The sequence below is a fragment of the Diabrotica virgifera genome, chromosome 1 (genome assembly GCF_917563875.1).
Source record: "Diabrotica virgifera virgifera chromosome 1, PGI_DIABVI_V3a".
In the NCBI taxonomy this organism is placed as follows: domain Eukaryota; kingdom Metazoa; phylum Arthropoda; class Insecta; order Coleoptera; family Chrysomelidae; genus Diabrotica; species Diabrotica virgifera.
In genome coordinates this window covers 130,062,381-130,076,145 of record NC_065443.1, presented here as the reverse complement: position 1 = coordinate 130,076,145, position 13,765 = coordinate 130,062,381, and the positions used below count along the sequence as shown (strand labels likewise).

At 33.1% G+C, this 13,765-nt stretch overlaps 1 protein-coding gene across 1 annotated transcript in view; it reads left to right on the top strand.

Annotated features, from left to right (window-relative positions):
• Positions 1–12,913, top strand: part of LOC114337215 (uncharacterized) — a 41,291-nt gene extending 28,378 nt beyond the window's left edge. The window contains exons 4-6 of the mRNA XM_028287622.2: positions 82–451; positions 3,234–3,400; positions 12,581–12,913. Of these exons, the coding sequence (XP_028143423.2) occupies positions 82–451; positions 3,234–3,400; positions 12,581–12,607 (564 nt within the window). The 3' untranslated portion in view covers positions 12,608–12,913. The remainder of the gene's footprint in view (positions 1–81; positions 452–3,233; positions 3,401–12,580) is intronic.
• Positions 12,914–13,765: the final 852 nt, after the last annotated feature.

The following is a 13,765-nucleotide window of genomic DNA, read 5'->3' as shown; positions in this document are numbered from 1 at the left end:
ACGAAATTTTTTAGTTGTATCTGTACGGAACTGAGGTATCGACATACTTGTTTATTAATTTAACATACGATGTTTTTATAGAACGAAATTCTAACACCACGTGTAAAACAACTTGAAGACGAAAAGCAAAAACTGGAAACCAAATTAAAAACAGTTACAGCCAAACTAGAAACAGTATTGCAGCATTCATCAAACGATCTCAAGTCCCAAATTTCCGAACTGAAAAGTCAGAAAAACGGCCTAGAACAGAAATGTATTAGCTTAAAGCATCAAATAGAAGTAGCTGCGTTAGAACGAGAAAAGTTCGTCGCCATTTTGGATTTAAGAAATTCTCAAATCAACGAGATCCGTTCCGAAATGAATCAGTTGCAAGAAGTTGTTAATGATCAACTTATTGAATTACACAATCATGCTTTTACGAATGTAGTGAAGACTGGAAGCAATAGCGAAGGTAAGGGTATTTAAGGTATTATTAATTATTTTTATTTTAATTAGTTTCTTTATATTTATATAGGGTGTCGCAATAATTGCGGAACGGTCCAATATTTCGCGAAATGAACAACGGATCGAAAAACTGAAAAATACTTGTTCAATATTTTTCAAAAATCTATCGAATGACACTAAACACAACCCCCACTCCACCCCCTGGTGATGAGAGGGGGCTAACTTTAAAATTTTCAATAGAAACCGCCATTTTTTTATTGCATATTTGGATTCCTTACGTAAAAATAAGCAACTCTTATTCGAGACATTTTTTCGGATTGTCGGTAGATGACGCATTTATCGTGATACCATAGGCAAATTATAGAAACGGTCTAATATCTCGAGAAATTCACGTGTAAAATGAAAAACCAAATACACATGTTTAATATTTTTCAAAAACCTATCGAATGACACCAAACACGACCCCCACCCTGGAGGTGGGGTGGGGGGTAACTTTAAAATCTTAAATATAAAACCCCGTTTTTTATTGCAGATTTGGATTTCCTCTGAAAAATTAAGTAACATTTATGCGAAACATTTTTTAGAATAATTGTTGATATATGGCGCTAATAAATCGCATTTTTCTGATTATAGGGCCATCTATCAACAATTCTAAAAAATGTTGTTTCCAATAAATGTTAGGTACTTATTTTTTCATGGCGAATCCAAATCTGCAATAAAAAATGGGGCTTCCTATTTAAGATTTTAAAGTTACCCGACTCGAAAAAATGGCTCGAATAAAAGTTGCTTATTTTTACGTAGGGAATCCAAATAAAAAATGGGGGTTTCCATTTGAGATTTCAAAGTTACCCGCTCCCCCCCCCCCACCTCACCTCCAAGGGGGGTTGTGTTTACTAGTGTCATTAGATAGATTTTTGAAAAATATTGAACAGGAATTTTTAGCCATTTCGCGAAATATTTGACCATTCCGCTACTTTTGGGACACCCTGTATATTAAATACAGTGCCGGCAAAAATTTTTTTACAAAATGAATAAAACGCATAAATCAGGATAATCATTATTTTAAAATATAACAAAACTGTAAAGATATAAATATAACAAAACTAATAAATTGAGGTAAAAATAAAATAAAAATCTGTGGCTAACGGACCCGCATCCAAGCCATTTTTTTCTCTCACACGCACACACACATTATTTTGCATATGTTGCATTCTCTTGGACATGGATTGAACGACGTTTAAAATAATCTCCATCATGGTCACCCACAATCTCTTCAACTTCTCTTTCAGCTGATTTGTTATTCGGTCCACTCTCTTGAACCTTATTTTCCATAATATTCCAGACGTTCTCAATAGGATTAAGGTCGGGCGAGTTATCCGGCCATTCCAAGACGTTGATATTGTAATGATTCAAGAACATTTTCACTGTCTTGGCCTTGTGAGCAAAGGCACCATTGTGCGTAAAAATCACATTAGTGAATTTCCCAAAAGTTCAATAAATGTTCTAGAACAATCAAATAGTGGCTTGCCCTCATTGTAACAATCTTAGGCAAGAAATACAACTCTGCCCTTCCTTTATTTCCACTAAACGCACCCCATACCATTATATTTTCAGGATGTTTGACAGTTTTAATCTGTCTAGTGTCCATTGCTTCCCTTTCTTAAGTAACGTTAAAGAATGATATTTCTCTTTATTTGTGAGTTTCATTAGATCTATATTTTTTACTTTAGTTTAGAATTTAATGTCTCAAACTATACTCAGTAAGTAAAAAGAAGTTTAACCTGACTACTTGCACAAAGCCAAATGTTTGTACATACAAACGCGTAGAACAAACTAAAGAAACTAAATTTCAGTAGGAGATAGACAGCTACCATGATAGTATAACAAAGAAGATATCCGTGACATTTCTTTCTTTGCAATTCGGAAAGGCCCAAAGTATGATACGTGGAGAAATCGGAGAGAAGAGGATATGGGACTACTGATGAGGGGGAAAAGACCTCCGAAACCAGTATAGACTCTTCTTGCACTCTCCGATTTAACCAGAGTATTATGCAGCTGCAGCATTTTCGTATTGCAAAGAAATTGAAAATGTTTATACATTTTTAATTCATTTACTCTTTTGTAGGAGTATTAAGGAATCTTTCTTGTTGGAACTTTTACCACGCTGACAGATGAGTTGTGAATTATTTAAAATTCTCTCATCTTAATTTCCTCGGCATCCTGTTTGATTTATAAATTTTGAAAATCTCAGGAGGTATAACCAAAGAAAGTATTCCACTTGTTGTCAATCTGGTGGTATGGGAACGATATTTATTGTCCTTTCCTGTGCTACTTCGATTGATAACTTACTTTGTTTTTCGGTAGATGGCTCTAGTTCATCCGTGACATTTCTTTCTTTGCAATTCGGAAAGGCTCAAAGTATGATACGTGGAGAAATCGGAGAGAAGAGGATATGGGACTACTGATGATGGGGAAAAGACCTCCGAAACCGGTATAGACTCTTCCTGCACTCTCCGATTTAACCAGAGTATTATGCAGCTGCTGCATTTTCATGTTGCACAGAAATTGAAAATGTTTATACATTTTTACTTATTTGTATAAAAGTCAAAAATTTGATAATATAAACTAAATGTAGGTAAATTATGCTAACCATTGGGTCTGGGTGTAGCACCGACTATGTCATTTTTCTACCTCAAACAAATTGTTTATTGTTATATTGATAACGGATTACAATAAATGAAGTTAAAAAACTATAAATGATTGTATTAAAAGACATAAGTTTGTTTTAGTTTTGAACTTGGAGAAGATCCATATTGCAGAAATAAACGGCTATGCTGGTAGCGGTACTGTTTCTTCTATAGACGAGCAAGATCATTTTACATCTCTCCCGAATACATCTTTAAATCAGCAGTTTAAGAACGGCAATGTTAATTTTCAAAAGGAACCAGGGATAAAGGTAACAAAGTGTAGTAAAACATAGATTTTCCTATATACACACACCCAAACTTATATGGAATCACCTTGTATTTCTAATATTTTTTTCTTTTGAAAAAAACTTGTTATTATTGTGAAGAATAAAGGTTTTTGTTGAAAATAAACAGATCTATAAGACAATCAAATAGTACAGCTCGGTACGGTATAGGTTATTTGCTTGAGTTGCAAATTAAACGAAAATCAATAAACTAACTTTTGGTCCAAAAACGAAAATATGCGTCATGTGGGGTTATAGAACTTACAACGGGAAAATATTATTGGTCTTGTGGACCAAGTAATGTTCTCAGAGGGACATAGCTGTAGAGCTAGGCGTAACACAGGGCGTTCTGTCCAAAACCTATGCTAGGTAACATGACTAAGAAAGCTCAAAAATAAAGGGGTCTAGGACGTTTCATCGCCGCCAGTTCATCGCCGCCGTTTCGATGCCGCCAGTTCATCGCCGGCCGATTCATCGCCGGCCGTTTCGATGCCGCCGGTTCATCGCCAGTCAGTTAATCGCTGATATATTTCCGAATTTTCGACCAATTTTCGACAGTTACATTTATTATTTATTTTTAGTATTAATTAGGAATTCTAGGAAATGCGAGATATGACCATTCCCGTTGCCATACTTAATCTTTTAATAGACTTTTAAACTTTTATAATATAAAATATAATTTAACACTACAAATTTAATACTGTTTAGTATCAAATTTAGGGGAAGTAGAAATAGAACAGTAAATTAATATAATAGTATTTTTTATCTATTTATTTGTCATAAGTTTTGAACTGAATTTAACGTCGTGTCGTGTCATCTCCCATAATACAAGATCAACTAACTAACTGGCGATGAAACGGCCGGCGATGAAATGGACTGGCGATGAACCGGCGGCATCGAAACGGCGGCGATGAAACGCCCCATTCCGAAAATAAAGCAAGGGGAGTCACCAAAAAGTAATAACGGCTCGCCACGATCGTTTAATTGCCCAATCAGCTGGAAGACACTCAACCATTTCTAACTTGTAGCTCCAAAGGCAGCTTTTAGAAGCTACAGGTGTAACTCTTTCAGTCGAAACGATAAGAAGAAGAGTTGGTGCCAAGAAGTATACAGCACGAGACAGTTATGGGTTCTCGAGTTATCCAGGCAGCACAAGATTGATCGCCTAAATTGGTGTATTCGCCACCAAAACTGAAGTATTTGGAATAGACAAAATATGCTATTTTCAGAAAAAGTCAGGATTTGTGTAAAATCAGATGACCCACGAAATCGTGTACTTAAAGGTCGAGGAAGACAAGCAAGAACGAAAACTGTCAGTTCTGTTCACAAATATACAAGGGGAAGTGTAATGTTCTGGAGAGGAATTATGATCCGTAAAAAACTCCTTTAGTTTTCATCCAATCAACGTTAAGTGCTCACAGGTATATTAATAACCTGTAGTTAGGCTCTGAAACGGTGCAACTGGAGAAAATTTAATGTTCTTGCATGATAATGGACCTCCAAATACCATTAGATTGACTAGAGACATCATTGAAGCAGAAGGTATCTCTTGCTTGGAGTGGCCTGCTTGCTCACCCTAGCTTAACCCTATAGAGTATTTCTGGGATATGCCTAAAAGAAAATTTAGAGCTCGCCGGGATAATCCACAAAACACCGCACGGTAATTCAAGCTGCTCTTGAAGGATGGAGCAACCTACCACAACAAAATGTTGATCATTTGATTAAAAGCGTGCCCACGCAAACTGAAGCTTGCATAAGGAGTAGAGGTGACAACACTGACTATCCAAGAAAAGCAAAAATAAAATAAATAAAAACAATTTAAACATTATTCGTTTTACATTGAAAATTTTTATGCTATTGACTGTAAAACAACCAGATTCAATTTGTTTGTTAAATACTTTATTGTTTTATTTAATTGTTATGTACTTAAAATAAAGTACTTCTTAAATTGCTTTAAAATAAATATTGTTTGACTTCGTGTGTTCGTTTTTTAAAAGTCGCCTGAAATAATAAGAAATATCAGATGATTTCATATAAGTTTGGGTGTGTATACTTTTCATTACTGTATAAATATTTCATAATTTATTGTAGATTTTAAGGTTCAAATTTTTAAATGTTAAATATATTGCATATGTGAGTCCATAGTAAATGAAATAAAAAATAGACTTACAATCACTTTTATTTACCCTAGATGACCGGTTTCGCTTCCCACAATATGCGAAGCATCATCAGGTCTCGGTACAGTAAACTTGAATGCTACAATTACAATGTACTACTAAAACTAGTTCTGGTTTTTTGTAATTGTAGCATTTTGGTTTACTGTACCGAGACCTAATGATGCTTTGCATATTGTAGAAAGCGAAACCAGTCGTCTGGGGTAACTAAAAGTGATTATAAATGTAGTCTGTTTGCTAATGCAAAGTTAGTTACCTTTTGACAGACTTAGGGCCGGTACTTTATGCAATTTTCTGTCCCGATTAAACCTTGGTTAGCGGAATTTTACATGACAAAATTCCTCTAACCGGGGTTTAATCGGGACAGAAAGTTGCATAAAGTACCGGCCCTAAATGTCGCTGGAAATTACTACAACCAAGCACACGTGGGCATCGCCAATATTAAGAGTAAAAAAACATAAAAAACATAAATTTTACGCCAATCAATAATTATTTATTTACACCATAATATAATGACAATGTATTGATAATAAATAAGAAAATTATTTAGTGTACAAAATACAAATATCGAGTATATACGAGCAGATTGCACTAAGTCAAAAATCACTGATTTGAGAAAATCAAGTTTTAGTCAAATTTTTAAATATAATTCAAAATTACACAAAAAGTATTACCCTCTATACAATGGTATTACTTTTAGTTTAATTCTATTACTTGTATAGAAATAGTAATGGTATTTTAAAGAATGTGATATATTACAACACAGTTATTGTTTTTGGTTAATTAGTAATTATTTTTTTAATAAATAATGAACTGACTTAGTGCATTCTGATTGTTCATAATGTTACTATTTTACACAAGTAGACACACAACTAATCCCATTTTAATGTTAATTTTAGTTGTATCAATTTTACGATTATAATTTTTTATCCTATAATCTTAGACAACTAGAATTTCGGCATTAAAAAAATCCTGTTGAAAAATAAAAATAAAAAAGAACAATAGAAATTTTCAGAAATTTAATTATTAGATACAAAAAACAAATAAAAAAAGCAAATATATGATTAGTCTTCTTTATCTAGACCAGGACATTTAGGAATTTTAAATACTGAACATAGAAACGTGTAACTTTTTGAATTGTGTTCAAGATGATGTCAGAAAAATAATCTACAATAGAAAAATGGATGGAAATGCATACTTGCATGTTAAAAGTGCAAAGAATGCATCCAAAGGTGCATAAACATATCCAAATGAGTGTATTGAGGGCCAGATTTTGTCACTCGATGGTTTTTGGTCGCTGACGCCATCAGAACCGACCACCGGAGCACATGCTGCCTAGGTTCACTGCTAAGGCACATGATCTGGAGTTTCGTGGGTTCTCGGCAAATTGATGCAAACAGATTACTCGAGGGATTCTGGGACCGCTGAATAAGAATACAACATCAGAACCGACCCCCGATGCAGAAACACCCTCCAAACTCTATAAGATAACATGCCTTTAGCAGTGACCTTGGTCACCAGGTGGTCTGGGTTCGTTTCTGATGGCGTATTCGTACTAAGTGACTCCAAAAACCGCCTGGTAATCTATTTGCAGGCATTAAGTGCCGAAATCCCTCGAAACTTCGAAGATGGCGTGATTCTAGACACCAGGTGTCCGTTATGAAGGTGTATTCGTCTTATCTGTTTGCATCAATTTAATGCCGAAACCCCTCTAAACTCCAGAAGATGATGTGCCTTAGCAGTGACACTGTGCCCTAGGTACCCCGAGGGTCAGTGCTGATGGTGAATTCGTATTCAGCGGCCCCAAAAGCCCCCGAGTGACAAAATCTATCCCTTAATTATATTGACATGTCTATGCACTTTTCGATACATGTTATGCAGTTTAAATTGCAATTATACATTTCCACCCCTTTTTCTTTTGTAGACTTTTTCCCGACATCATCCTGAACACAATGCAAAAAGTTGCAAGTCTCTAGATGCTGTATTTAAAATCTATTTACTCCGGTGATTTTAGTGCTAGATGATCTAATATGAATCATAGACATCAGGTTCCGGCATCATTTTTTCATCAAACGGCAAATCTTTGTACCACCTGTGAAATACTTCTGGCTTCTGGTATTACTTTTTTCTCGCATAACTGCATTAACTCATTCTTTTTGGCAAAACTAATTTTAATCGGCGTAGAGTACAATTTTGGAAAATTTTCAATATTCAAAAATAGTTGATTAGCACGGATTGATCTATGAGTTGTCACATTTATGTCCCTTAAATTAGGTAAAAGGTTTTTCTTTTTCGTATATTAACCTTTTGATTTAAACCTAACGATAGGTATACAGATTGTACAACCAGAATGTTCTAAGTCAAAGTTAATGCAGTGTTGTATGTTCGGTTTTCGCAAAAATAGTACAAGCAGACTGCATTAAGAGTACTTAATGCATTCTGCTAGTAAATGAAACAGTCAAACTGACTTAGTATTAAATTTTTATCTATTATAATAATTACGACTTAGTGTGTTTTTGCAGTATATAGAGCCTATCTTTTTATATAGGACTGCATTAATAGTTGAATAACTAAAAAAATTGACTTAGTGCTTTTTTCTGGTATACCCTCGATATTTTCAGATTTTCACAAAATTAGCCATATCAATCAAAATAAACGTTAAGACAACGCGACAATTCCCACTATTTACAATAATTCTTCTTTTTTAATGGAAGAGTAAGTTTATTTGAGCTGTTAATAGTGTGAGGTAGAAATTTTTATCTTGTATGTTTCCTATTTCCCACTCTAAATCTGTCAAAACGCGTCTTAGTTGAGCGAACGGACTGTAAGTCTATTTTTTATTATATTTAAATTTATAATATTTATCCAATCTGCTTACCATATCGCACCTCCGCTCAAATAGTGTCACAATCAAAATTTAAAAACGGTTTTATTGCACCAACAGTTTAATAAAACTACAAAATATTATCTCAAAAAATGTTACGTTTATAGTTCAAGTATTTGTCGTTAGATGACACTAGTGTCATTATATGATTAACCAAAATCAACGGTGCACCGAACATAAACAGTGTCACATATCGACTTGTGCAAGGCATTTGTCCATCTAAGATGTGTATAAAGAGTCGTTTGTCGAGTTAAGACAGTATATGTGATTACTTTAATCAAAACAATCTGTGGATGTGCTCAAGAATAGCGACACATTTATCACTTATTTTTGCAGTCTTTTTGTTTAATGTTGTTATTTGTATTTAAAATTACATCGTTAAAAAGTATAAGTTTGTTAACCAGATAATAATAAAGATATGTACTGCAGGGGCCACTTTTGATAAATAATATTTCGTAAATTTTTAGTTATTTTATCTGTATAGTGTCACAACTCAAAAAAAAACATTTTTTTAATATTTTTGAATTAAACCCGAAAAAGTTCTAGCACAAATTTTAAACGTCGTTTTCTCGATACTTTGCTTTTTTGACTTATACAGGGTGTTTCATTAATAATTGTCCATATAGTAACTGGAGAAACATTAGCACAAAATATGAAGATTTAACCTAAAACACTTTTTTTTTGTTATTAAATAAAATGTGGTTCCTTACTGAGTTACAGGGTGTTTTATCTTAAAATTTAAAAACTATTTTTGCTCAGCATTTTAAAACTATCCGACGTATCCTTTTCATACTTGGCAGGAAGTATAGGTGCTGTAAAAACTACTAAATTATGTCAAACAAACGTTTGTGGCTATTACCAGAGGCGTACGACGGGGAAAAGTGAATGGTTGACCCTTTCCAAATTCTACGCCACTGGCGAAATTGCTATTATAGTTCAATTTTTGGATTCTCCAATACTTTCTATGAAAGTAATATACTTTTCATTCGTAACGATAAAGTCATTAGTTTTCGAGATATTTGGAGTTAAAAATGAAACGACACGGTTATTTTGATTAATGTATTGTGTCACTTCATTTTTATTTTCAAATATCTCGAAAACTAATCATTTTCTCGTTACGAATGAAGAGTATATTATTTACATAAAAAGTATTTCAAAATGAAAAAATTACACTAAAATAGCGATTTCGTCAGTGGCGTAGAATTTGGGAAGGGTCAACCAGCCACTATCCCCTGTCGTACGCCTCTGGTAGTAGCTAGAAACGTTTATCTTAATTTAGTAGGGTGTACAGTACCTACACTTTCTGCCAAGTATGATAAGGATACGCCAAATAGTTTTAAAGTACTGGGTACAAATAATTTGAAAATTTTAATCATATGAATCATATCATAAATTAATCAAAATAACTGTGCCGTTTCATATTTAACTTCAAATATCTCGAAAACTAATGACTTTATCGTTACCAATGAAGAGCATATTATTTACGTAGAAAGTATTGGTGAATCTAAAAATGGCACTAAAATAGTAATTTCTCCAGTGGTGTAGAATTTGAGAAGGGTCAACCATTCACCATCCCCTGCCGTACGCCTCTGGTAGTAGCTAGAAACGTTTGTTTATTATAATTTCGTAGGGTGTCTAGTAGTCGCACTTTCTGCCAAGTATGAAAAGGATACGTCGAATAGTTTTAAAATGCTGAGCAAAAATAGTTTTTAATATTTTAGATAAAACACCCTGTAACTCGGTAAGGAACCATTTAAGTGTTTTAGTTACTATATGGACAATTATTAATGAAACACCCTGTATATTTATTTATTTATTTTACGGGCAAGCCCAATTCTATAAAAATACATTACATTTTTTAATTGAACATAATGTGTTACATAAATACATAGTGTACAGATAAAAACAATAACATAATATAATATAAAAAACAGACATACAGAAATATAAATATAATATAGAAGTAAATAATATGTAATAGGAAATAATATCATAAAAACAAGTTAACAAATTACAGACGTTTCACTCAAATATTGATCCCATGTAAATTTCTTTTAAAACGACTGATGGAGTTGTCGAACAGTTGTAAATTGTAAAGGGAGTTTGCTAAATTCATGACTCTGGGTACGAACGAAAAAAGTGTATAATTAAACCTATGGAATGGTACATAAAATGTTCGCACTTGTCTAGTGGTGCGAGGTGGTACAAACAGTGCGATCTTATTAAGTAGTTGAGAACAACTGCATATACCATTTAAGATCTTGAATAATAGCAAAAGGTTCCTTTGTTTTCTCCGACTTGCAAGTGAGGGGACCTGCAGTTGATGCTGCCATACAGTGTAATCTTGATAGGTATGAAGCTTAAAAGCAATGTAACGGAAGAAACTATTTTGGACTTGTTCAAGTTTCCTAATGTAGACCATGTAGTCTGGGGACCACACTGAAGAACAGTACTCGAGGTGAGACCTGACCAAAGAGAAGTAAAGAACTCTAATACTGGATATGTTTGTAAAATCACGAGTTGTTCTTTTTACAAAACCCGGCATTTTCATAGATGTTTGAATGACATTGATGATGTGAGTATTAAAACAAAGAGAATTTTCCAGTGTAATTCCAAGTCCTTGATTTTATTTACAGTGTTGAGCAATTGGCCATCAATGTAATAGTTTGATAATATTGGGTGGTGAGTACGGTTAAAGTTAATTACATGACATTTGCTTGAATTAAGGTTCATACCGTTAAGTGAACACCATGCAGAGAGGTTAGTCAGTTCTAATTGCAATATGGCAGCATCATAATGATTTTTTATAACTTTAAAGCACTTCAAGTCATCAGCAAATAGCAAGGCGTTACAATCGTGAAAACAGTTGGTAATATCATTAATAAATATATTAAAGAGTAATGGACCCAAATGGGACCCCTGTGGTACACCTGACTTAACTGAAAAAGTTTGTGAGTAAAAGTGGTTCACTCGGACCTGTTGAAATCTTTCGGTTAAATAACTCTGTAACCACTGTAACAAAGCTCCACTTATGCCATAGGAGCTAAGCTTTCGAATCAGGAGTTCATGATTTACTCTGTCAAAGGTCTTGGAAAAGTCAGTATAAATTGAATCAACTTAAAGTCCCTCTTCCAAGGCCTCAGACAGAAAATGAACATAGGTCAACAAGCTCAGTTTTTGCTTAAAAAATATTTTTAAGCAGACTTACCTGTAGTAAAACCAAATTGCTGAGAGTTTAGGATCCCGGAGCTATCGAAGGTGGGGAAATCAGTTATAATACTTTCAAAAACCTTTGATATAACACTAAGAATAGATATAGGGCGGTAATTACTAATATTAGATTTATTGCCAGATTTATATATTGGTGTGACATAAGAAAGTTTCCAAAAGTCTGGAAACTGACCTACATCCAAAGATTTATTAAATATATGAAACAAAGGTCGCGATAGTACAAAAGTGAATTCCCTAAGAAAATTAGGTGGTATACCATCAGGCCCAGGACCCTTGTTGACACTTAATGATGAAAGCTTTTCGTAAATTTTGGAAATCTGGATACGATATGATGAGATATTGAGTTGAGACTGATATGGTCGACATTGCAATTTAAAGTAATATCACTATAAACTGATGAAAAGTGATCTGCAAATAAGTTGGCAATATCATTGCCACATGAAGCTACATAGTCATTCAGGGTCATTGAGTCAGGTATACAATTGTTTTTACGCTTGCTACCTACAAATTTCCAAAAATGCCTTGCGTTATTTTGTATAGAAAATTCGGTGAAATTTATGTACAAATCAGATAACAAAAATCAGCATAGCTTTGAGGAGTCTTTAAGGTTTTATAAATTTTATGAGCTTTTATTTTTTCGTTTAACAATTGCTTAGGCTCAGAAGAATACCAACAAGGAAATTTCTTAGTACTAAAATATTTAACTGGAGTGAAATGTTCAATAAGAGAGTAAACACTTATGACACTGTTTGAGCGGAGGTGCGATATTCGTTAAGGTAAATTACGAACCGAGATAATTTTCCAAAAGAAACTTGCAATGTTTGTTTATCTTTTCCCATTTGTACACAAGGTTCCTTAATTATACTTTTTTTGCAGAAATCAGTATCAAATTTTCCTAGTTAACCATGGTACAATTTTAACTCCTAACACAATAAAATATTTGGATGGCGGATGGCGGGATCGCTGTGAGGAAGACAGCATGGAACCAACCTATACAATATAAAACTGAACTGAGTGAAAAACATTTCTGTGATAATTGTATTTCTCATTCAATTGGTGTAATTTTTAGATATTTGTTAATAAAATTAAATCAAAGAAATTTGGTTAGTTCTGTTCCTAGAATAAGGCGAACATGTACTTAAATTAATTGTAAACAATGACGTATTAGTAAATATTTGAGTTGATTAATATAAATTTGTACAAATAAAATTTTTAATTGCCAAAAAAATGTGTTTCAATACTAAATACCAAAATGGGTTTAAAATGCCATATGTCTTTATCATAATAATATGCTGAAGTCCTCAATCTGGAGGGTCAGTTAATAGAACAAGTGATGGAGTTGAACCAGTGACTAGAGCTGCATTCCCGGGAAATCAGTAAAAAATGGAAATCCCGATTCCCGGGAATTCTTACAGATTTCCCGGGATTTTTTAAATATTTTAAATATTTTATTTTAAATTATTAGCGGAGATATTGCTAACTCGCAATGAATAAATGATTCTGTTACAATTAATATTAATTTGTCTGCTTAATAATCATTTTAAATTATTCCACTTAAAATATTTACCTATTTTGCAATTATATATTAAATTAAACCTTTTAATTTTGGCGTTAAATCAGAATGTATCTTATCCATTAACAGAAATATTCTTTTGTTTATGCGGTGATCTGATTAATTTTGAAACACTCAGAATTATAACATAAATATTTATTTTCAATTAAAATAATGTTTATGAAAAATTAGTACATAGAAAATTTAATACGTTATCGTTATTATATTGTTGCAAATCAGCTGACCGTACGTTTAAAAAAATTACTCACTGCGCTAAAAAGCATCAGACCTACATCAACAGAAAGTGCGTTTTCAACTTCAGCAAATATCTGTACAAAATAAAAAAAATATGAAAAAAATATTTTTAAAAAACGCTTTTCTTTAGTTACGAGTGACTAAAATTAAACATATTATAAAAATACAAAATACTATTAATATAAACAAAAATGTTGTTGCTTAGTAAAAAAAAATTCTTCTAATAATTTATTTAATTTGACTCATTTATATCG